A 22,503-nucleotide genomic window follows, 5' to 3' on the forward strand; every position below is an offset into this window, starting at 1 on the left:
TAGAAGCATACATATGGAAGTGAGTGAGCGAGATGAGTGTATTCACTGGGTGGCAAAGGATGTTGATCGTTTTACACATCACTGTGAGTGTTTATATAAGAATCAGTGTTGGTTTGGCATTGCCTTGTGGGGAGGCTACAGCTCATGTGTTGCATGTAGAAACTGCAGTATCATTATTCACTAAACCACAACTGTGATTGCTGTCATGAAACTAATTGTACACATGACCAAAAGTTTGTGGACACTTGATCAATCACACTCATATGTGCTTTTTGAACATACCATTCCAAATTTAGTCCCCCTTCGCTGTTACAATAACTTCCACTCTTCTGGGAAGGCTTTCCACTACATTTTGAAGTGTGGCTGTGTGGATTTACTCATTCAGCCACAAGAGCATTAGTGAGTTCAGGCACTAATGTCAGGTGAGGAGGCCTGGTGCATTTTGTCATTCCAGTTATTCACAAAGGTGTTCAGTGGGGTTGAGGTCAGGGCTCTGTGCAGGACACTCAATTTCTTCCACTTCAACCTGGCAAACCATTTCTTCATGGACCTCGCTTTTTTGGTCCACATACTTTTGGCCATATAGTGTATATTAGATCCTGCAGTCAGACAAGAAGCTTCTCAGCTATTCTTAAAAAACTCAGCCACCCGCACAGCAAACACACAGCAAAATAATGTTACATACCTGTCTTCCTGTCCATCCACGAGCATATATTAGTCTCAATTTGAGCCAGCATGGGTCAACCACAAATATACAATCTCACCTAGGAGGAATCTGAAACTCCTCTAAAAGGAAAATAAGTGGAAGAATTAAGCGACATACGTCCTAAAAGTACTGACAAGGTCTTGCAAGTAAATTTTGCCAACTTTCAAATATGTTCCAACATACACATACGCATTAGAACCAAATGAAGATGTCCTTCAGGAAGACTGCAGTAGTATCTAGAGCTGTACATGTTATTCACTAAAAGTTCAGCGAGGGTTCACTAAGGTTTATGGCATATAAATTGTGAATTCGTGGTGCGAGTACAGGATGCCAGGGGCACTCAGAGAGAAAACTCACCTTCAACTTTGACCTTGCCATTGTCTGTGATTTGGACACAGATGTCCAAAGGAACTGTTTGGGCTGAAAGAGGTGCACCATGTTTCAAAAAATCCACACACTCAGAGAGGTTTAGCATGAGGCACTGCCCCCTAGTGATGCTTTCAACAATTTGCAAACCTCATCATCTCCAAAAAAGGAGTACTGTTCAAGATGAACAATTCTCAGTTATGTACCTCACTTATAAAAACACAACCCCACATATGCACTAGTGTCCTTTAATAATGTGTCACTTATTATTTTATTGTCTCACTGTAGTGGTTGTCTTCTTACATTACTTCCTCTGAGTGCTAAACAGTGACAGACCAATCACCAGCTTAAAAGGGAATGTTTATCTTTCTGTTCACCCAGGGGATTTAGGTAATGGATGCTAACATTGGTAGTTTGGGCCAAACAGAACAAGCTCAAAAAGTGATCATTCAACATCACTCCACATGGACCTGTGCATTTTAATCGCACTTTTTTTCCTACTCAAAAAAACACACATTCACTTAAACACTCAATGTCTTTTTTTGCTCTTTTTCTTGTGCTCTCTCTTTCTCTCGCGCACACACACACACACACACACTACAGCTGCAGGAAGAGGCAGCAGAGTTACTGAACAACAGAGGGTGGACCTTCCTTCCCCTGGATGCTCACCTCCAAGTTATATGTCAGTTTGTCTGTATGTGTGTGAGGCTTTGTGGTTTGTGAAACCCAACAAGAGCCTGCTTGGCATACATAACTAAATCTAACATGAGCCATGGCAATTGGCAACCTCCAATATTTGCAATTCATCAAAATTTCAAAGTAGAATAATTTATTGATTATTTGCCAAATGCAGACAAAAAATTTGGCTTCTTTTTGGTACATCACACAGAGCTCTTCGAAAGCACTTTACCTAAAACTGTTGGCCAGGTAAATGATAAAACTACAAGGACAGGACATCAGAGCAAATAATAACCTAGATCTTCTTGTCTATAAGTATCTTTCAGGAATTATTTGGTAATTCAAGTCTAATGAGGACAATTAGAAATTGTACAATGATTTTCAGATTTCCAATTGTAAACATCATTTATGATTGTTTATGTAAGGAGTAACACTTAATTCACCCTTTACTACCTCCACTTCACGCTGGGCTGTATAACACCACCCTGGTGCAGGTTATTTCTGTATAACATCACGGCCAGAAATGTGTTATTCCACATATATCACAGCAATGGTCAACCATCATGGTTTTAACTGTTTATATTTACATTTAATGTTATGGAAGTTCCTTTATCGCATAAATTATAGCAGTTACAAACAGTCGTTCCCTCACCAGCTGTTCTATTCCTCTCTCTTGATGTTAATAATTCACAATAAATGCAGATTGTCATACTACTGAGAACCCTGAAAGCACAAAGTCCTCTGTCCTGAACGCTCTCCCATGCTGTGAAACTACTGACTATTACAAAGTGCTGACACCTGAGATTTATCCTAATAGAAATGTATTTATCCAAATAAAATGTGTGTGTATAATCTGTTTATAGAATTGTAAAATCCGTCTGTGAAGGGTTCCTAATTGAACACACATAGGATGCTGATTTTTACCTGTTAGTGAGATGTGAATCAGGTTTAGACTTTAGGTGATCAATCCAGTGATAGCTGTTCATCCTGCACTCTGCTCTGTTCATTGCTCTTAAAACATAATTCTGGCCAGCCTTAAGCTCATCTCTTTTATACAGCAAGGTGAAAGAGATGCTCAATCTTGCATCTTTATTCCGGCTGTGCAGTACAAACCAGGACTGAGAAACAAGCTTATACTGCTTCCCACATTTATTTGAAATCTAATTCTTTAGTTTAGGTTTAGTTTGTAAAGTCCTCACGGAGTTATCTAAATTCAATGGTAAGAAGTAATGCAGTTTGATCCTGAGGAATCACCTCACAGATTCAGTTTAACTTTTAATATAGTAAAAGGCATTTCAAAATCTCAATCTAATAGCAATATAATTAGCAGTATATCTCAGTCATTCATTTACACCCAAGTCAGGAAACATTTCCAGTGCTGTATGGATTACAGTGTTAAATTGATACCTACAGTGTTGAATTCACTTCATTCGAGCTGTGTTGTATATGTGGTGTATAAAAGGGTTAAATTAGATCTTGTTGTGTTAACTGTATTGAGCTGTATGTACAGTGTATGTTTAGCATTTCACTATTTTTTCGCTATGTAGCCTCCATGGACAGTAAAATTCAGTAGTCTGTGCTCTGGGAACCAGGATGCTGCTGTTAGACTCACTACACTTAGTGAGAGGACGATGTTCATGTTTAAAACTCAAGATAACGGTCATTTTCAGGTACTTCACCTCACACGTTCATGGTAGAAGTTCTTACCTTCCACGAATCTGTTAACGGTCACTCCCCTCATGTCTCCTCCGTCTCTGTCAGTTTTCATCTTCTCTTCAGTTTTGGGGAAAAAAAATTCTCCAAGGAAAAGTTCCAGGGAAAGTCTTTCCCTCAAATCTTTCCTCAAAACATCCTCTTAACAAACATTTAACTGCCCTCTGCGTCACCTACCCTCTTCCCCTCAGTGTGAGCACAGCGGGGGCGCGCGGGTGTTTCGCAGGTGTGCGTGACAGCACGCGCCCCCCGAGTGCAAGGCGAACAAAGGCTGCGTCTCAAACCACATTCTACCACACAGGAAAGTGTGCAGGCAGCAGTAAACTCAGCAGCGGTACATGCACTTTTTAGTAGGTTAGTACGTGATTGTGGACGTAGCTCAAGGCCCGTGGCTTGAACCAGTCTGTCTCCCACCAGCTCTAGACGAGCTGACAAACTGAATGCGCTCACTCTTAATTTTGCTGACGTTAAAAAACAGTCTGAATTGAGAAAACAGTCCTATAGTTACACGGTGTCGGGTTGTTTGACCGTCCAAAGGGTCCAAAAAAAGAGAAAAATGTCAGAATATCAACCACACTGTTAGTGTGATATAAAGGTGATATAAACCGATCAGCCATAACATTAAAACCACCTGGCTAATATTGTGTAGGTCTTGTGGAGTCCAGGCCTCGATGGGTCATAGCCGTTTTGGTGGCACAAGGGGGACCTACACAATATTAGGCAGGTGGTTTTAATGTTATGGTATCTCTTGGTTTCATGCCATTAAATAATTCATCAGCATATTTCTGCCCAGGTTTGAAACAGCACAAGTTTACAAAAGACTGATTTCAAAGCAGATGTTTGCTTGTATTGAAATGTAATTCTTCTCCCTTCATTGCACCTGATATTACCTAGCTATTTCACCAGCATAAGCGAATGTGAGTCAATTAGTGATGTGTTGTTTATGAATAAGTTGACTCCTTGAGCTAGTTCTTTTAGGTGAACAATAGTCGACTCTCATGTCTAAACAGCCGTAATAACCTTTTGCTGAAAAATCATCAGTATTCTGTGTTCCTGATTCTCTAATGCATTTAATCACACACATTGTAACCATGATCACAGTGCATCAAGTGAACTTTATTAAAATCTAAGTTGTTTGGCGCAATATAACAATGTAGAGCCAGTTCTAATGAGACTTCTAAGACTTCTGTTTTTCGGACTCTCATCTCTGTGTGACTGAGGCAGCATGGGAGTTCGACTGCCCTGCTGATTGTTATAATGATGTATGTAGGGTTTTGGGGTGGTGAAAAGTTATCAGGATAATAGGACTGGAATTCTAGTAAAGTTAAATTCAGACACAGCATCACAGTAATATGTTGAGGAATGAACAAGAAGGTTATTTTTTGAGATCTCATTCAGCATAGTGCACAGGTTTGTAAGGAAGGGATTCCAGCAAAAGGGGGGGAGATCCCAATTGTGGTGGAGGCACATTGCTCCTTTTAGAAAGTTAGTAATAAGCATATGAGACCCTAGGGAGATGCCATCCACACTGCTGTGGGAAGCTGTGATGGCTGTGACATACACCTTTTAGATGGGAACTTGGCACTGCCTTACAGTCCCAGAATAAAATTTTGTATTTTGGGAATTGAGCAATAAACTAGATCCAGCTGATGAAGTGAACACCATTCACAGAACAGGTTACAACTAAGGGAATACAAGGTATGTATGCTGGGGGCCCTTGTGTTTAGTAGTGGTTCCTGGACTGCTAGATTGCAGTTCTCAGCTAGTGATTCAGTCCAAGGGGCCTGCCCCACAGATGCAGCTGACCTGGATAAGAGTGCCAAAGCAGGGGAAGAGGCCCCAGGGTATTCCAGCCACTAACAAAAGCAGTAATGGAAGCCAAGGTCTTGCCAGTCAGGTCAGGGTCATGAGCAGGACTCATGCAGTGTGGGAAGAATCGGTGGTAAAGGAGGAAATGCATTTAATACACACAGTTGTATGCAAATGTTTGGGCACTCCGCACAAATCATGTGCTTTGTTGATTTTTGAAGTGAAGGTAAGTAAACACAACCTCTGCAGCAAACTATATCAAAAAATAACATTTCCTGCAAATGTTATTTTTAATATTGCACTACAGCTCAAGCAAACTAGTGTTTGGGCTTCTCTCACTGAGAGGGACACCTGTCTATAGCCTTAAGGGTCCAACCATAGGTTGCAGACATCACCTCAAATTTTGTAGCTCCAGCAAGGCCAAAGGAATCACAGCTGTGGCTGCCATCATCTGTCTTGCCATCCTCAATAGGTGCCAATACTGCACATGGTAGCCTGGTTGAATCTGATTGGCAAGCATAATATATGCCACGCATTGGGCTGATGAGCCTCACGCCCATCATGATGCCACTGGCCACCAGGGTCAATGTGCAAAAAGACACCAGGCTTACACTGCTAAGCACCCCAAGGGCAGATACTGCACTACATTTGGTCCTAAGCTGGTGAAGTGTACATTTGTTGTCTGGGTTGTATGAGAAAAGTTTTTCAACTCCTCTGTTAAATGGTGCCTGGACCATCTGAAAGGCCCATGGAGCAGTCAGGGAAACACTGATCTAGAATGACGTTGTCTGCTCAGATGAAACTCTTTTTGTCATAAAAACTGTTATTGCCTGGTTTCTACATAATTACTTGAACTACACAAGACTTAGGTTTTGAAATTTTCACAGTATATACTGTACAATGTGAAATTCTTTTACTGCCTACCAGGACATTGTCCTGTTTATGTGTTTCACCGATTTTCACTGTGATTTAAGTTTAGTCTACTTGCCAGTTCAGTTGCCTAAATAGTACACAGGCCAGAGTGCATGGCCGGATAATTTTCAAGATATTTTCTGATCCAACAGAAAAGGTATACTCCCCATACTGGACCTGGATTTTCTTAAAACAATTGCCATTCCATCAATTGTTCTATCAACAAGCACTGATCTGAAAGATGCATTCTCACATTTCAAATGCTGTGGAATACAGGCAATTTCCTTGCTTTTCATATCAGCAGTGAGGGAGTCCCAACAGTAGGTGATGAGCCAAACAAATGTCCTAATCTTGCAGACCGTTCAATGGCATACTATAGTTGCACCACAGATTTGTCTGAATGTCAACACTATTAGCCATAAGGCAGGCAACAGCAGTATTTAGGGTTGAGGGGTGAATTCAGCATATCAACAACTTTGAAATTAAACTTATGTGGCTAGTGCTACAACATTTTCACAACCCCCTAATAGGGTCACACATACTAGTGTGGACTGACAACACCACGGTAATGTTTTACATAAACTACCAAGGGCCACAAAATTGAAAATGATGTTAAGGTGCGCAAGCTACCTCCAGAATATGCGCTGCCTACTTATCAGGCTGATGCAGTCAGATACTGGATATGCTCTCTTGTAACAGTTCTGTGCACAGGTAATTTCAAATTTACAAGGATGTAGTTCAGCTAATGTGGAAATTAGAAGAATAGAAGAATCTGTTTGCAAATAGAAGGACAGGACACTTTGGGCCAGGATGTGTTGGTCAGCAGCACAATTAGTCGGAAGCAGGTCCAAGTAGCATCCTTGGAACACAGGACAGATTTTGCAGGATTGATTTACACATGTGTGGCAAGGTAGGTTATGGTAACTACACTTTGAATCATGAGTAAATCACATAGGTGGAGAGTCCCCCCATATCCTGGCCTAGGTGTCCCACTGCCAGGAGTGAAGTGTCAATCAGCTCCCTCGCAGAGAGATCAGCATCTGCAGACTGGAGTGTTTGTTTCAATGCTAGTAGTACAACAGTTAACATATTGTCAATGTATGCCTTACACAATGTAATATCATAAGCTCTCACTAGCCCTGCACTAGCCAGCAACCATGCATCAGTGCTCTAGGAGCATACATCTGGCATAGAGCTGGGAGGAGAGGTATCAAGATTAGGGATGTGGCCCAGGCTGATCTACTTGTGGTCAGTCGTACTAGCTCAGACATACCCCACAAAACCCAGGCATGGTTGAGCTGTCAGTCCTTCAAAGCTCTTGATAAAATTCTTGCACTGTAGCACAGTGAAATCCACTGCAACCAGCATTGTGTGAAAGAGCATGTTTAGTGCCACAGGTTGCATGTCACTTGGACTGCCACTATTTTGAGGGTGGCTGTCAGAGCTATTTTATTATTTTATTAAATGTGAATGCTCAGAGGAGATGGCACTAAGGAAAACTAAACCAGGTGGAAAACTGAGAGGTGAGTGCCACCACAGAATAACAACACTGAGCAGTAGTAGCTGAGTGAAGCTAACAAGGTTGTGAGTGAAGGTAACAAGGTTAACAACGCTATTGATGGGAACACAAACTTAACCACCTGTTAAATCTATTGTCAGTATTGGAGGACAGGATACCTGTAGCACCAAGCATAGTCATAATTTGTTTTGCAGAATGCTCCATATGGTGCAGGTGCACAAGAAGGTATCACCGTCCCTGGGTCACTCAGGTGAATGAGAGGATGAGCCAGAGGATGATCGTGGGACATACTCATGTGAGGTCACAAGTTGATGACTTTGCTATTAATAGTTGGCAAGGAAAACAGCACACCTCAGTACTCAACTAATTCCACTGAAAACCACCCTGACTGTCTTCCATTCAGTCATAGAGCATAGAGTATGCAACTTTCTCTACCAGAGAAAGCACTGAAAGACTAGTTAGGTTTATTTTGGGGTGGATATATAGCCATATCATTACATAATAAAACAAGATGTTATTATATATATGCTTGCAACCAATTAATAGTAGTCATTAAGGGCCATATTCAGTTGAGTTAAGCGGTGAGGATTTAATACTGAAATTGCACACATTAGCAATCAGGCCTCAGCTGTAACGCTGGACTTAAGGGCTTTTCAGAAGTTGTGTGAGAGTAACGCATGTGGGGTGGAGTTTGAGTAAAACAGAGGCATTTTCTGATGTAAATTTTTGTTTTCGGGCTGTAAATACATTCAAAATGTAATGCCATCAGAGACCAATATTAAATATATAAATATAACACTGTTAATTAATTAATGGTATCGTGGAGGAGGCCGCATTTTAATCAGAGACATAGCTTATCTTGAGGACTAAATATTTTATGGAGAAATTATGTCACTTAAAGTGAACTGTAGTTTTGTGCAAAATAATAATAATAATGATATGCTGGATCAAATGCTATTTACAAGCTGCCAAACAATGAGGGTGGAAGCCATACTGTAAAATTAAACCAAATTTGCAGTTATGTAATATACCTGACTCCTATTAGAAGCCTATTTCAGTGCTTGCCATCTTATTCATATATCATCGTATTAGTCTTTTTAATTATATATTTGACAACAAAGAAAAAAGCTTCTTCCTTTTTCAGTCCACATTTTCTATGTGTATACTGACCCGTTGACTACAATAATAGACCTGGTTTAATGCATACAGACAATATCGAGGCCTTATAATAAAAAAAATCAACTAATCATTGGCTACTTGTACAATCCTACATGAATCACATTAATAACCAGGTTTTCCTGGAATGCAGACTAAGTTACCTAGTGATTGATTATTTTCCTAGTAGATGTGCACATAGCGACATTTATAAATATGCAGACCACAAAAATGTTTAAAACCTGTCCAGTGTACACAAGTTAGCCCACAAAGCATGCAATAGCATACAGTGGTATAATATGAAATTGTAGGAGAGCTCTGCTTGTGTGTAGGATACAAGACAGGAGTAGGCGAATGTAATGCCCAGAGTAGAAAGGGAAAAGTAAATAAACCCCTCACTGAGGCCATATTGGCAGGCAGTTGGTGGGTAATTTGTTCAGTGTTAATTTAGCCTTCTAGAGTGTTGTATGTGAGAAGACCCTTGAGGACCCCAGGCAGGCTGACTAACATAGTCTCTGAGTCACTGAGCACAGTGTTTAAGAGTAGAAGCTCTATGTATAGAAATAAGAATTGATATGTTTTCATGCACATAGACACAGTATCCATCGAGCTCATGATTACTCTGTGCACTAGTGATTATATTTACTGAAGTACAGCAGAAGGAAGACTGGGGATAACATGTTTCAGAAGAAACAAATTTCATTGACCTTGTGTTAAGTGGGAGTTCCTTGTGTTCAGACCTGCCCAAACTTGGCTTAATTTTTAAATTTTGCTTTGTGCACACTTGTGACAGAATATTTTAGAATGCATTAAAGACAAATAACTACTGTAGTCATATGTTTGTGTGCACATTTCTTTACACTCTTATCTTTAACATGCCACCCTTGTCACCCTTTCCAACATCCACTAACACCCCCTCCCTCCGCCACCTTCCCTTTTAGCTCATTGGCTCTTCTGTTAAGCCCAAATATATTTTTAGGCTGTTATTCTTTCTGAGGGGTGGATACGGCAAGCGAGGGGATAGATATATACAGAGCCCCCCTACAACAGAGAACAAAAGTTGTGAATGTTATTCATCTCTCTGTTCTTTATGTCCTGTGTTAATTGGCAATTGAGGATTAATATACCTGCAGACTGTCCCGGAGAGAGCAGCTAATTTAAAGTAAGATCCTGAGATTACCATAAAAATCATGTGTTCTTTTGTTTTTCTATATTTTTTGAAGTGCATCGCATCATTTCTATGCTTTACCAAAAGTGTTCAATAAAATGTTTTACACAGATGTTCAAATATATCTAGCTAGCCTAACTTCAGAAACTCTGTCTTTATCCAATTATGTACTTTCAAACAGCAAGATGACAGATGTCATTGTTCAGAAGTTCTCCTTCCCTTTTTCTTGCTCACCATGCCATGCCCAAGCTGATGAACAGCCGGTCACAGAGCCGAGATCTCACCAAGGCATTGAACGACTAGAACAAGGAACACTAAAAGCAGCAAAGGACCCAAATAATAACCCAAACCAAAACAACTCAAAGCCGGAGTATAAGGACATGATGTCTGCACCCAAGGTCAGAGAAGCACAAGCTCCCAGCACAGATCCTGACCTCCAGAACACAGATATGGTCTACTCTGCAAATGGCAGTCCTGATTCAGAGCCTGTAGCGAGCACAAATGGCACCATTAAAACCTATCTGACTTCTGATACACAGGACAGGGATTCATCATCAGTGGAGAATAGCCAGTCTAAAGGCAAGGTTTCCTACAAGACTGTGTTTGAGAAATGGGCAAGCCTGCAATATGAAGAACAACGGCCTAGTACAAAGCGCCAGCTTTCTGCAGAGAGTGCAGCAAAGTGTGTGACTGTAAGGAAGAAGAGCACAGTGGCAAGCAATAAAGAAGCGCTAGCAAAGCCTCTCTCACACACCAATCCTGGAACACAGCCCAGGAAAGCTGGTCTACCCATACGCTCCTTCTGTCAGAGGCAGCCAAGAAGACAGCTGTTCAGCAGCACTGAGGTCTTCCACAAAGTGGACACACATGTAATTAGCAAAGGGAGGGAGGTAACAAACACATACACACACACACACTCACACACACACAGAGAAACCAATGAAGATATTTCTAAATAATATCTGGTAGCCAAATGCTAGTATTGAATACATTAAACTATGTATATCAGTACACTGTAATATTGTTGTATTTGACCTAAAACAATACAGAAAATTTCACGATGTGATGATACATAGTATATACTGAGTTGCCAGTTTACTTGCACCTACCTTGTTGCTACATTCATCTGCCATTTGCACAGGTCCACCTATCATATAGATACACTTTTTTAGGTCTATAATTATAGTAGCCGTTTTATTGCTACACACACGCAGGGACACCTTGAGATCATCACTGACCAGAAATTACTTGTAGGATGGAAGACTGACATGGTAGTAGCATGTTACTTGGTGTTGCACAGCATCAGTTGCAGCACTGTTACTGGGGTTTTTAAACACTCTGTACATTTACTGGTCTCTTTATTAAACACACCTACTGTATATCTAGGAAAAAAGCCAGACACCGATGCACAGACACAACAGTATGTACTAGCGATGACTTTATTCATTTTTTTTCCCATGAAAAAAATTCACAGTATGAATTATAATTTCAGACTGATAGCTAACTTTTTTCATTAATTCATCTTCAGTAACCACTTTATCATGGTCAGGGTCACGATGGTTCCAGAGCCCATCCCATGCACACTGGATGCAAGTGGGAGAATTCACCCAGGATGGGACACTCATTCACACATATGGTGCAATTTAGCATAGGCAATCCACCTACCTGCATGTTTTGGACAATGGGAGGAAACTTTGTGAAGTAAACACTGGGAAAACCCACTATGCCACCCTACCTAACTATACAGAGATCAACACTACCACATCAGTTGAGCGATTAGAATCCTTTACACCAATCCAACATACTGAATTACTTTCACTGATCTCCTCCTCTAAATCGTCAACTAAAGTACTAGATCCACTACCTATGCATTTTCTTAAGGAAGTACTACTAGAGGTGATCAAACCTCAAAATAATAAACTCCTCCCTTAGCAATGGCTGAGGGGCCAATATCTTGGAGGTTGTACCTCAGCAGCAGAACTCATAGTTGAATAGGAATCATATACATTAAATATTTCACTCAGGATTTAGGCCTCATCACAGTACAGAGACAGCAGTGGTTAAAGTAGTAAATTACCATTTATTGCTACTTCTGGGTACAATTATTTCTAAATATTCATAAATATAAGCTTTCCCTGCTATGCTCATGACATGCAGTGAGTTAAATAATTTTAATAAAATAAATAATAATAAATTTCAGGAATGTGTAAAGGACATTAGACATTGGATTGCTAAGGGAGTAAGTTCCTCCTACTTCACTTTGGCAAGACAGAAGTTTACTAGTGCCACAGGCAGCTAGAAGTAGGCTTTTTAATTATGTAGTAACACTTGATGACCTTTCAGTTACATCATGCGCAGCAGGGAAAGAGCGTGGTGTGATAATTGAATCCAGTCTCTCAGTTAAAGCTCATGTAGATGATATTACTAGGATAGTCTTTTTTCCATCTCAAAAAAACTCATGCTCTCATTATCTCTAGGTTGGACTATTGTAATGCTCTATTCTCTGGATCTTCCAGTAAGTGCATATCTAAATATATGCATACATTGTGTGCATATAAAGCACTGGTTGGTCTTGGCCCACAGTACCTGAGTCAACATTGGCCAATTATGATCTGCCACATCTTCTTCAATCAAAAGGCACAGGTACTTTCTTGTTAAATAGCTTTTTTCTTAGGCAAAGGTCCAAGTTCATGGCATAGAGAGTTTCAGTAAACTGCATTGTTTTGATGCTGTTTCCACCCACTGTCTAAAACAATCTCTCAGGTTTGTGGATGGTGGAGTGGCCAGACAGTGATGTTCCAGAGTGCCCTTGTGTATGTGATATCTTCTGACCCTCCCTTTTAGTTGTGCTGTCATAACTAGACCTTACAGAGTTCCTACTTGGATTTACTCTTACCAGAAATTTATGCCTTAGACTCACCTTCTTGCTGCAGTGAATAATCTGACTTGGCTACCACAGATTTACACTTCTTAATCTCCTGATGTGATTATAAATACTGCACATCCCAGGACTCTGTTCATGATATGATCACACCAAACATCCTTCAACATGTGTAGTACTATTTGCCTTTTTTATGTAACTGTATACTGTAATGATCAAATTCCAACTACCCCTTTTATGTCTCCAGGTTTCTTTCTCACGTATTCTTGGAGAGTTATTCCTTGCCACTGTCTCCTCTTTGTTATTCATTAAGATCTAGATCTACATCCAGATTTCTATGACAATGTCTATTGTTATAAAATATAATGTATTTAAATTGTGGTTTAGTTTTCTGTTCAAATTTGTGTAATCTTCTCAACCCAGTGCTGCTGTGCCTGATACACTCATCCTAGCACTGCACACACTAACATGCCACTATCAGGACAGTCTCACTGCTGTGCTGAGAATGGTCTACCGCCAAAATAATACAGTCCCCTCTGAAAGTATTGGAACAGCGAGGATTGTTTGGATTGTTGGATTGTTTAAAAAATTAGTAGTAGGTCTAAATGTCTGCTCTTGGTTTGAGCCCTGGGTTTCAGCTGTGAAGACTGCATTTGTTGTTAAAAAGGATAACCTTTTGAAGACCAGAGAGCTGTCTATGGGAGAAAAGCAAGCCATTTTGAAGCTGAGAAAAGAGAGAAAATCCATTCCACAAGCAACCAGAGCCATTCCACAAGCATTGGGCATAGCCAATACAACAATTTGGAATGTCCTGAAAAAGAAAGAAACCACTGGTGTACCAACAATCAGACATCAAACAGGTCAGCCAAGGAACACAACAGCAGTTGATGACAGAATCATTGTGAGAGCTGTAAGAAAAACCCAAAAACAACACTCAGTGTCATCACCAACAACCTCCACAGGGCAAGGATGAAAGTATCACAATCCACCATTTGAAGAAGACTTCGAGAGGAGATATATAGAGGCCATACCACAAGATCAGCAGTAAGAACCATTCATCAGCAGTAAGAATCAGAAGGTCTGATATGAATTCACAAAGAAATACAGTGATGATCCAGAAGAGTTCCGGAACCAAGATTAACCTCTATCAAAGTGAAGAAAAGGCTAAAGTGTGGAGAAAGAAAGGATCTATTCATGATCCAAAACATCCAGAACATTGGTCAAGTACAGTGGAGGTAGTGTCATGGCTTGGGCTTTTTCTGGAATGGGCTCACTAGTCATTATTGATGTAAATCGATGGTAGCAGCAGAAAGGCTGCAGAAACATTCTGTCTGCCAATTTACAGAGAAATGCATCCAGTCGAATTGCAGTAAGACAATAACGCAAACACACTGCCAAAAAAGTGGAAGGATTTAGACTGGCCAAGTCAATCACCAGACCTTAACTCAATTGAGCATGCATTTCACCTCCTGAACAGGAGACTGAAGGGAGAAACCCCCCAAAACAAGCAACAACTGAAAGAAGCTGTCGTACATGCTTGGAAAAGCATCAAAAAAAAAAAAGAATGCAACAGTTTAGTGATGTCATTGGGTTGCCGGCCTGATGCTGGCACTGCAAGCAAAGGATATGCAACTAAATATTAAGTGTTATTTACTTTAACACTGTATATATATATATGTATATTAGTTAGGTCCGGAACAATGGACAATGACAGGGTTTTTGTGATTTTGCCTTTATACACCACCACAATGGATTTGAAATAAAACAGTCAAGATGTGATTGAAGTGTAGACTTTCAGCTTTATTTTAAGAGGTTCCAAAAAATATGGCATTTACCATTTAGGAATTACAGCCATTTTCAACAAAGTACCTCCATTTTCAGGGGTAAAAAAAAAAGGTATTTGGACAAAGTAACATAATTGTAAATACAACCATAATTTTAATACTGAGTTGAGTTGCTTTCGCAGTATCCACCTGCACTGTGAAGCTGTGTCCTATCAGTTTTGTAGCATTTGGCTGAATGTGAGCAGAGAGTATAGCCCTATAAACCTCAGAATTCGTCTTGTTACTTCTGACAGCAGTCACATCATCAATAAACACCAGTGAGCCCGTTCCATTGGCAGCCATACATGCCCATGCCATAACACTGTCTCCACCATGTTTGACACATGATGTGGTGTACTAAGGATCATGAGCTGTTCCTTTCTTTTGCCATATTTTTCTCTTCCTATCATTCTGGTACAAGTTAATCTTGGTTTCATCAGTTCAAAGAATCTTATTCCAGGACATGGGAGGCTTTTTTAGATGTTTTCTGGCAAAGTCTAATCTGGCTTTCTTGTTCTTGAATGTTACCAGTGGTTTGCACCTTGTTGTAAACCCTCTGTATTTACACTAATAAAGGCGTCTCTTGATTGATTTTGACAATGATACGCCTACCTTCTCCAGAGTATTCCTGACTTCCATTGATGTTTTTTAGGGGTTTTTCTTCACCAAGGAAAGGATTCTGCGATCGTCCACTTTAGTTGTCTTCCGTGGTCTTCCAGGCCTTTTGATGTTGTTGAGCTCACCAGTGCTTTTTTACTTTTTATGAATGTACCCAACTGTTGATTTGGCCACACCTAAGGTTTTTGCTATCTCTCTTATAGATTTATGTTGTTTTTCAGCCTAATGATGGCCTCCTTCACTTGCATTGAGATCTCCTTGGACTTCATATTGGTAGCTCCAGTCGAACAGCTGCCAAATGCCAACTCAATACCTGATATCAGCTCAAGACCTTTTATCTGCTTCATTTGTCTTGAAGTAACGAGGGAATGGGCCACACCTGGTCAATTAACTTCTTGTCAGTCAATTGTCCAAATACCTTTGAGCCCCTGAAAATGGAAGTACTTTGCTTAAAATGGCTGTAATTCCTAAATGGTAAATGCCATATTTTTTTTGGAACCTCTTAAAATAAAGCTGAAAGTCTACACTTCGAACACATCTTGATTGTTTTATTTCAAATCCATTGTGGTGGTGTATAAACGCAAAATCACAAAAACTCAGTCACCGTTCAAATACTTCCGGACCTGACTGTATATCTATATAGGTGACATGTTCTAAGTTGTCTAACACATCTAGATCTAAATATCAAGAAATGTAAGCTGAAATTCTGATCTATCATCTCATATTCATCCAGTGCTCTCAAACCCAAATATATTGAGTGTACAATTTCAAAAGAATTGGCCTTGCCGTTTCAATACTTTCGGAGGGGACTGTATCTGGTCAGTAGAGGTATTATGGTGGTCCCTTTTCAACAGTTACTGTTGACCTACAAAATGCATCTTACAAAATGTACACTTGATGACAAGGGTAGAAAATACTTCAGTAATTGTACTTCATTACTCTACTTATGTACTACTTGTGACTAGTTGTAATCTTACCTAATTTCATTTCCAAGAAAAAAAAAACAGTGTTTTACTCCTTAGATTTTTATTTATACCTTCAAAGTACTCATTACAAATCATGAAGGATTCTATTTTCATCCAGCGAATGACTGTATGCTATATACAGTATCAATCGAATGGGCCTGGTTTAGCATCTAATCATTTCAGTTTTAAGCATCCTTTAAAAAAAATCAAGAATTGATATGCCAATTCATAATCTGCAGTGACTTTCTCATGCTACACAATGTAGTTAACAATATTGATATCCATCTGCATCTGAAGATCGACTGCCATTTCGAACTTGAGGATGAGCACTCCTGGCCGTACCTCAGTGTTTCGATGTTCCAATATGCTGGAGTACGCAAAGACTTTTTTTGCCTCCCAGGAAGGCATTAACTCCATCTAATTTGAAATAGCATGTTGAGGTATATTTAACTAATTTCCTAACATAACATGGTTATATTTAACTAATTTTCCATTTTCTCTGCTAATGAGGATTTAACTAGCATGGATTCCCATAACAACAAATAATGGCTAGGGAGCCAGTCAAATTCTAGCTAACAGTAAATTTTGGTTATTTACAGGATATTTCACTTCAGATTAATTCATTAGCAAACTATGTCATATTTACCATGCATATGACAAAAAAAAAAAAATCTTACAGTTTTAGATAAGTAATAAAGGTAACTTTACACACAAAAACAAAACATTTACTTTTTAAAACTTCAGTACATTAAGAAGTAGCAATTTTTTATTGTTTACGTTGTCTTGAGTACATTTTTAGCTGGATACTTCCATTTTTAATTAGCAATTGGGGGCAGTTGTGGCCTAATGGTTAGAGAGTCAGACTTGTAAAAATGTACTCAAGACAAAGTAAACAATAAAAAATGTTGCTACTTCTTAATGTACTGAAGTTTTAAAAAGTAAATGTTTTGTTTTGTGGAGGACCAGCACCCTCCTCCACCCTCGATACCATGACTGAGGTGAGACCCTTGAGCAAGGCACCAAACCCCCAACTGCTCCCCAGGCGCCGCAGCAAAAAAAAAAAAAAAAAAAAAAAAAAAAAAGGCTGCCCACTGCTCCGGGTGTGTGTGTGTGTGTGTGTGTGTGTGTGCACTTGGATGGGTTAAATGCAGAGCACAAATTCCAAGTATGGGTCACCATACTTGGCTACATGTCACTTCACTTTAATTTTGACACATTGTCTAAACGTTGTATACACTCTCAACACTTTTTCCACCCCTGCCTGGCAATGTGTGTAGCTACAAAAACAAGGTGTACTGCCAACTCAATGAAAGCATTCATAATTGTTTATATGTCAAATTATCAAGTGATTCATATAAACAGTGGCATACCAAAACTTGACTGTTTTCTTCCTCCACATTAGATTCACCGAGATAAGACAGAAAGATAGAGGCGTGTCTAGTTTTGCTTTTATTTCTAGGTAGAATTTCTGAAAAGCACAATGAAATGAGGTTTAATGTTATTGTCTATTTAATCAATATAAAGATACATGTCTCAGTTCTTATGTGTATTTCAGCTGAAAGATCAGGGAGTGTTCTCACCTCAGAGCATTGCTCGCGTAATTACACAGGGGGCCAGAAATGAGTTAGAAAAAATCAGGGCCATATGGGTCTGGCTCTGCTATAATATAGGTGAGTAAATACACACACTGAAACAGCAAGAGAATCTAAACACTAAATGAATTGGCGAAACAGAGTTGCATTTTTTTCTTGAATGGAGCAAACACTGCATGTAGTAAGCACAAATACTGTAATATGTAGAAATATGTATGACGCATGTTGCTCTATGAATACATTGTATGCTTGTGTGTGTGTATGTGTGTGTGTGTGTGTGTGTGTGTGTGCAGAATATGATTTGGATGGGTACCTGGGTTTTTCCCCAAAGCTCTCCACCCCAGAGGAAGTCATTAAGGCGGGTCGAGGAGTATGCAGTGGATTTTCCAGCATCTGTCTGGAGATGTGCAGGTGATAAAGATAGAGGACTGCCAACATTAAAAATGCTGGGATTGTTATAGTGGTAGACAAGCCATCTCAGTGACCTCTTCAGTTTCTTTCATAAATATTCCATGCATTTTACAGCAACAATGCATAAGACGGAGTAATAACATACTATTGTTTTAATGCTAACGAAATCATTCAGTGACCACTCTTGCCAATTCATGGAAGGCATTGTCATATATGTTCTCTCATTTCCATATGCATTAGCATTAGAGCAGTGTACCATTATACCATAAATATTTATAGTTTACCTGGAGTATAGACTGAGCTGACCTTGTTATCTCTCTGTGTTCTGTAGGGAAGTTGGCATTCTGTGTGAGGAGGTGAGTGGGTACAGTAAGGGCATTGGGCACTGGCCTGGGCACAGGCTGGCAGATAAGCCTTCTGACCACATGTGGAATGCTGTGTGGGTGAAGGGGCAGTGGGGGCTCCTGGACGCCTGTTGGGGGGCTGGAACTGTGAACATGGATACTAAAACTTTTGTTAAGAGGTTAGAATTCTGTCAGTGTTTGCAATAATCACGCCTGTATACAGTATACACAAATAAATAAATGTACAAAGATAAGTGCTAAATACTCATAGCACTATTGTTTTATATTAACATTGCTATTCTTGTTTAAATATTAGAAAAGAGATGGTGAATAACTCTTTTGCGGTATGTCTGTTAGATTTGACGATTTTTACTTCCTGACTGAGCCGAGAGAATTTATAAACTCACACTTTCCTGATGAAGAGACCTGGCAACTGCTGGACACTCCAATCGCTCTGGAACAGTTTGAACTGATACCATTAAAGACCTCAGCATTCTACACGCTGGGACTGACTCTTCTACAACCCACACAGTACAAAATAACCACAGGTCACACACCCACACGTACAAATACGTTACACAAAATAAATAATAAAGGAATTAATGTATGCTGTCACCCACACTCTCAATAATGCAGACAATAACAGATTTGCATGCAGAAAAACAGTCAGTGCATAGACATACAGCGCAGACTGAGTTAATATCTGGCTCCTTAGCCCATTCTCCATAGCTCTGGGACCATACATCAGAGAGGCCCAAAATAACATTCTTCTTCTGTTTGTGAAGTTATTGTGTGCTTTAAAGATTAAAGCATCTCAGGGGAAAGAGGGCCAATATGTTATTGTTACTAAGATTTCCTGAAACAGTGACAGAATACCCTCTGCACACAGCAAGGGATACAAACATATAAACACTGAAAGGAAAATGTAAAAGTGAAAACAGAAACTCCCTTACCAACAACATAGTTTCCATACAAAGAAAAGTTCTAAGTTGTAAAGTTCCATACAAAGTCGTAAGAGTTGTAAAAAAAAAAAAAATGCTATGAGTGGTAGACAATGCACCCCACCCTAATCTTAATTGTTCAGATTTTTTCTAAGTAAGACCTGGTTGAGGAAACTACTTACAAAAGTGAGACTGTCTACTTTGAATACTGACCCTGACTAAGAAGCCTGTAACATTTTGTAAAATCTTTGTGTGTCCCGTAGATGATGGGGAGACAACTGTGACTGTGAGCTCATGCGGACGGTTGACCTTTGCCTACGAGCTCAGGCAGCGGGACTCGGAGACAGGAGCTGCAAGGCAGAACGAGGTCGACGGCTCATGTGGTCTGCTGTCAGTGACGCAGCAGGGTATGAGACTTCGTCTGCTGCCACCAGAGCCAGGAACCTATGAGCTGAAGCTGTTCGCGCGACCAGAGGGTGACTCTGGCACTCTTCTCTGGGTCTGTACTCTGGAGCTGGAGTGTCCGGCTGTCCAGCAGAGCCAGTCGCTGCCCGCTAACCCCTATCTGAGTTGGGGCTTAGGGTCCAATGCAGGGGTGCATGGGGTGAAGGGCTGCAGTGTGCCAAGCCAAGACACTCTGGAGGTTTGTGAGAGAGGTGAGTGTGAGATAGTGCTACACACCTCACGGCCCCTGATGATGGTGTGTGAGCTCATACACCCTGAACTTGACTTTGCTCTGGCTAAGCGCTGCCTGGCACTTCAAATAACAGCAGAACAACTGGTGTGCAACGTGCTATGCCCATACAAAGGCTACTACCGTCTTTCTGTGTTTGTGCGTGATTACAATGATGGAAGTGGCTCCTTTCAGAATGTAGGGAATTTCCTGCTGCGATGCAAGGGCTTAGGAGTGAATCAAAATGTGCTATATCCCCCTGATCTCAGTCCATGGTGTGGACCAGGAATGCGCACTCAAGCAGCCGGACTGTCGCAATTTAGCCACACAGGGGCATTGGTGAATTTGCCTCAGGGTCGCTGTAATATTACTTTCCACTGCACCTCATCACAGCTACAAATACACGCAGTCCTTAGTGCAGAGTCATACCAGAAGAACAAAGAAAAACTGAATCAGGCCAGCTTTCCACTGTCACGATACATTTTGCTCACATTCACAGACAGCAAGGTGACAGTGAGTGTGTGTGTGCCGCAGCCTGGAGTCTATCGCTTGGGTTTATATGGACGCACACCACCTCAGCAAGACTACACACCGCTGTGCGACTATGTGCTACGAAGTGTGTGTGACAGATGTGGAGAACCATTCCCATGTGTGTATTCAGCGTGGGGGAAAGGGTGCGTGCTGCTGGAGCCACGTGGAGGCGTGCTGGCCCCACAGAGCTGGGTGTGTTTCCGTGTGCGGGTGCCGGCAGCACAGAGAGTGAGTGTGCTAGCAGAGCAGCGAGTAGATTTAAAAATGAATAAGAGCAGGGTGTGGGAGGGCAAGGCCTTTACAGGAAACATCACTCAAATTAAACTGACTGCAGCCACCTCAGACACCAGCGACATGGCCGTGCTCATGACCTTTGATGTCCTCAACCTGGAGAGTAAGCTGTGATGGAAAAGAGAGAGAGGGAGACAGACAGAGTATATGCGTGTGTAGGGCAGCTGGACAGTATCCATAAAGTGAGCTTGTTTATGACAGAAAGTTGCTTGTAATTCTTTTTGGGGTTTTTTCTGTTAAATGGTTTGTGTTGTACTGGATGTATCTTATGAAATGGCTAAGAAAGGCAATTTAAGCATTTCTTAAATACAGTAACCTCAAACACAAGCATTGTAAATGTCTCTGTCTTTGTTTTTCAATCCATGTTCTTAGTCTGATCTCTTATAGTGTAATTATAATGGCTGCAAAGGACAATAGACATTTTAAGAGGGCATGGTACAGCTGTAAAGAGCATTCAAGTCACAGAAGGGGTCTTTGTGTGTTTAGCAGCAACACACAAAGGCCAGAGTACAAGGCCCACTGGTAGATGAACAGCTTTTATATGGCATGTCACTTAAAAACTGCTAAAAGTGTGGTCTGAATATATCCTTAACCTAAGGATATGCTGTTTATGTGTCAAACAGCGCAAGACGCTGAAGTGAACATTCATAATCCCTAAGTTCATTGTCTGCGGTTACTGAGATTGGTAAAAATATGCTTGTACTGAACGAGGGAAAAACAAATGACAAATGAACAGCACAGTATATGGAATCATCCCAAATAGAAGGAAATGAGAAAGTCTAACTTTTTCCAAATTGGAGTCGTTTCTGCTATCAGACTGGCCCTAAGCTCTACAGGAGCCAGAGGGGACACCCTTGTTTACATGCTGCAGTCATAACAAATAGGAGCTCAGAATGCAATTGGACTGCAGATCCATTCCAAACAAGAAGTAAAAACAATGTCTGCTATGTGTGTGTTTGTGTGGGTATTGCCTGTAGGGAGAAGGTCAAGTACTGCTGATGTAAGGTGCCAGTAATACTGTGTGTTTTGGATCTGTGTGTGAGGAGCTGGTGTAGCGATGTCTAGGGAATTGTTGGCATGTGTATGGACACATAGAAGGGGGTGTCAAGTCTGCTTGTCTCTGCATAAAAACAACTGCTTGGTATGTGGCCACGATTGGATGGAGACCAAAACTGAGGGCCAGGAAAAAGGATATGTACTATCAGATAAAAACACACCTTTATTACAGCCTACACAGATGGAGAGAGAGAGAGAGAGAGAGAGAGAGAGAGAGAGAAGTAAATAGCCCTATTGATGGCAGGCTCTGAAGGTTTGTGTTGATGCAGGACTTGGCATTTTCAAAGATGTTACCACCATGTGACAAACTCACTACTGAGGGTATAAACATTAACACCCACCCACACCAAC

The 22,503-nt window shown here is 40.6% G+C and overlaps 2 protein-coding genes across 6 annotated transcripts in view; one reads left to right on the forward strand and one right to left on the reverse strand.

Annotated features, from left to right (window-relative positions):
* slc4a11 (solute carrier family 4 member 11) overlaps positions 1 to 3,730 on the reverse strand; it is a 52,422-nt gene extending 48,692 nt beyond the window's left edge. For 2 of the 5 annotated variants that reach the window (XM_053232688.1, XM_053232684.1), the window contains exon 1: positions 3,458 to 3,730. Coding sequence is in view for 4 of the 5 variants with exons in the window: in XM_053232684.1 (XP_053088659.1) it covers positions 3,458 to 3,518 (61 nt within the window). In the remaining variant the exon portion in view is untranslated. The remainder of the gene's footprint in view (positions 1 to 3,457) is intronic. The other 3 variants (XM_053232686.1, XM_026943495.3, XM_026943511.3) reach the window with 2 other exon arrangements.
* A 6,136-nt stretch (positions 3,731 to 9,866) lies between these two features.
* Positions 9,867 to 21,861, forward strand: ky (kyphoscoliosis peptidase). Its single transcript, XM_026933336.3, has 7 exons — positions 9,867 to 10,020; positions 10,208 to 10,916; positions 17,869 to 17,983; positions 18,199 to 18,316; positions 18,648 to 18,839; positions 19,018 to 19,208; positions 19,865 to 21,861. The coding sequence occupies exons 2-7, from the start codon at positions 10,212 to 10,214 to the stop codon at positions 21,208 to 21,210; spliced, it is 2,667 nt and encodes an 888-aa protein (XP_026789137.3). The 5' UTR covers positions 9,867 to 10,020; positions 10,208 to 10,211; the 3' UTR covers positions 21,211 to 21,861.
* The last annotated feature ends 642 nt before the right edge of the window (positions 21,862 to 22,503 follow it).

The sequence above is a fragment of the Pangasianodon hypophthalmus genome, chromosome 3 (assembly GCF_027358585.1).
Source record: "Pangasianodon hypophthalmus isolate fPanHyp1 chromosome 3, fPanHyp1.pri, whole genome shotgun sequence".
Classification (NCBI taxonomy): Eukaryota; Metazoa; Chordata; class Actinopteri; order Siluriformes; family Pangasiidae; genus Pangasianodon; species Pangasianodon hypophthalmus.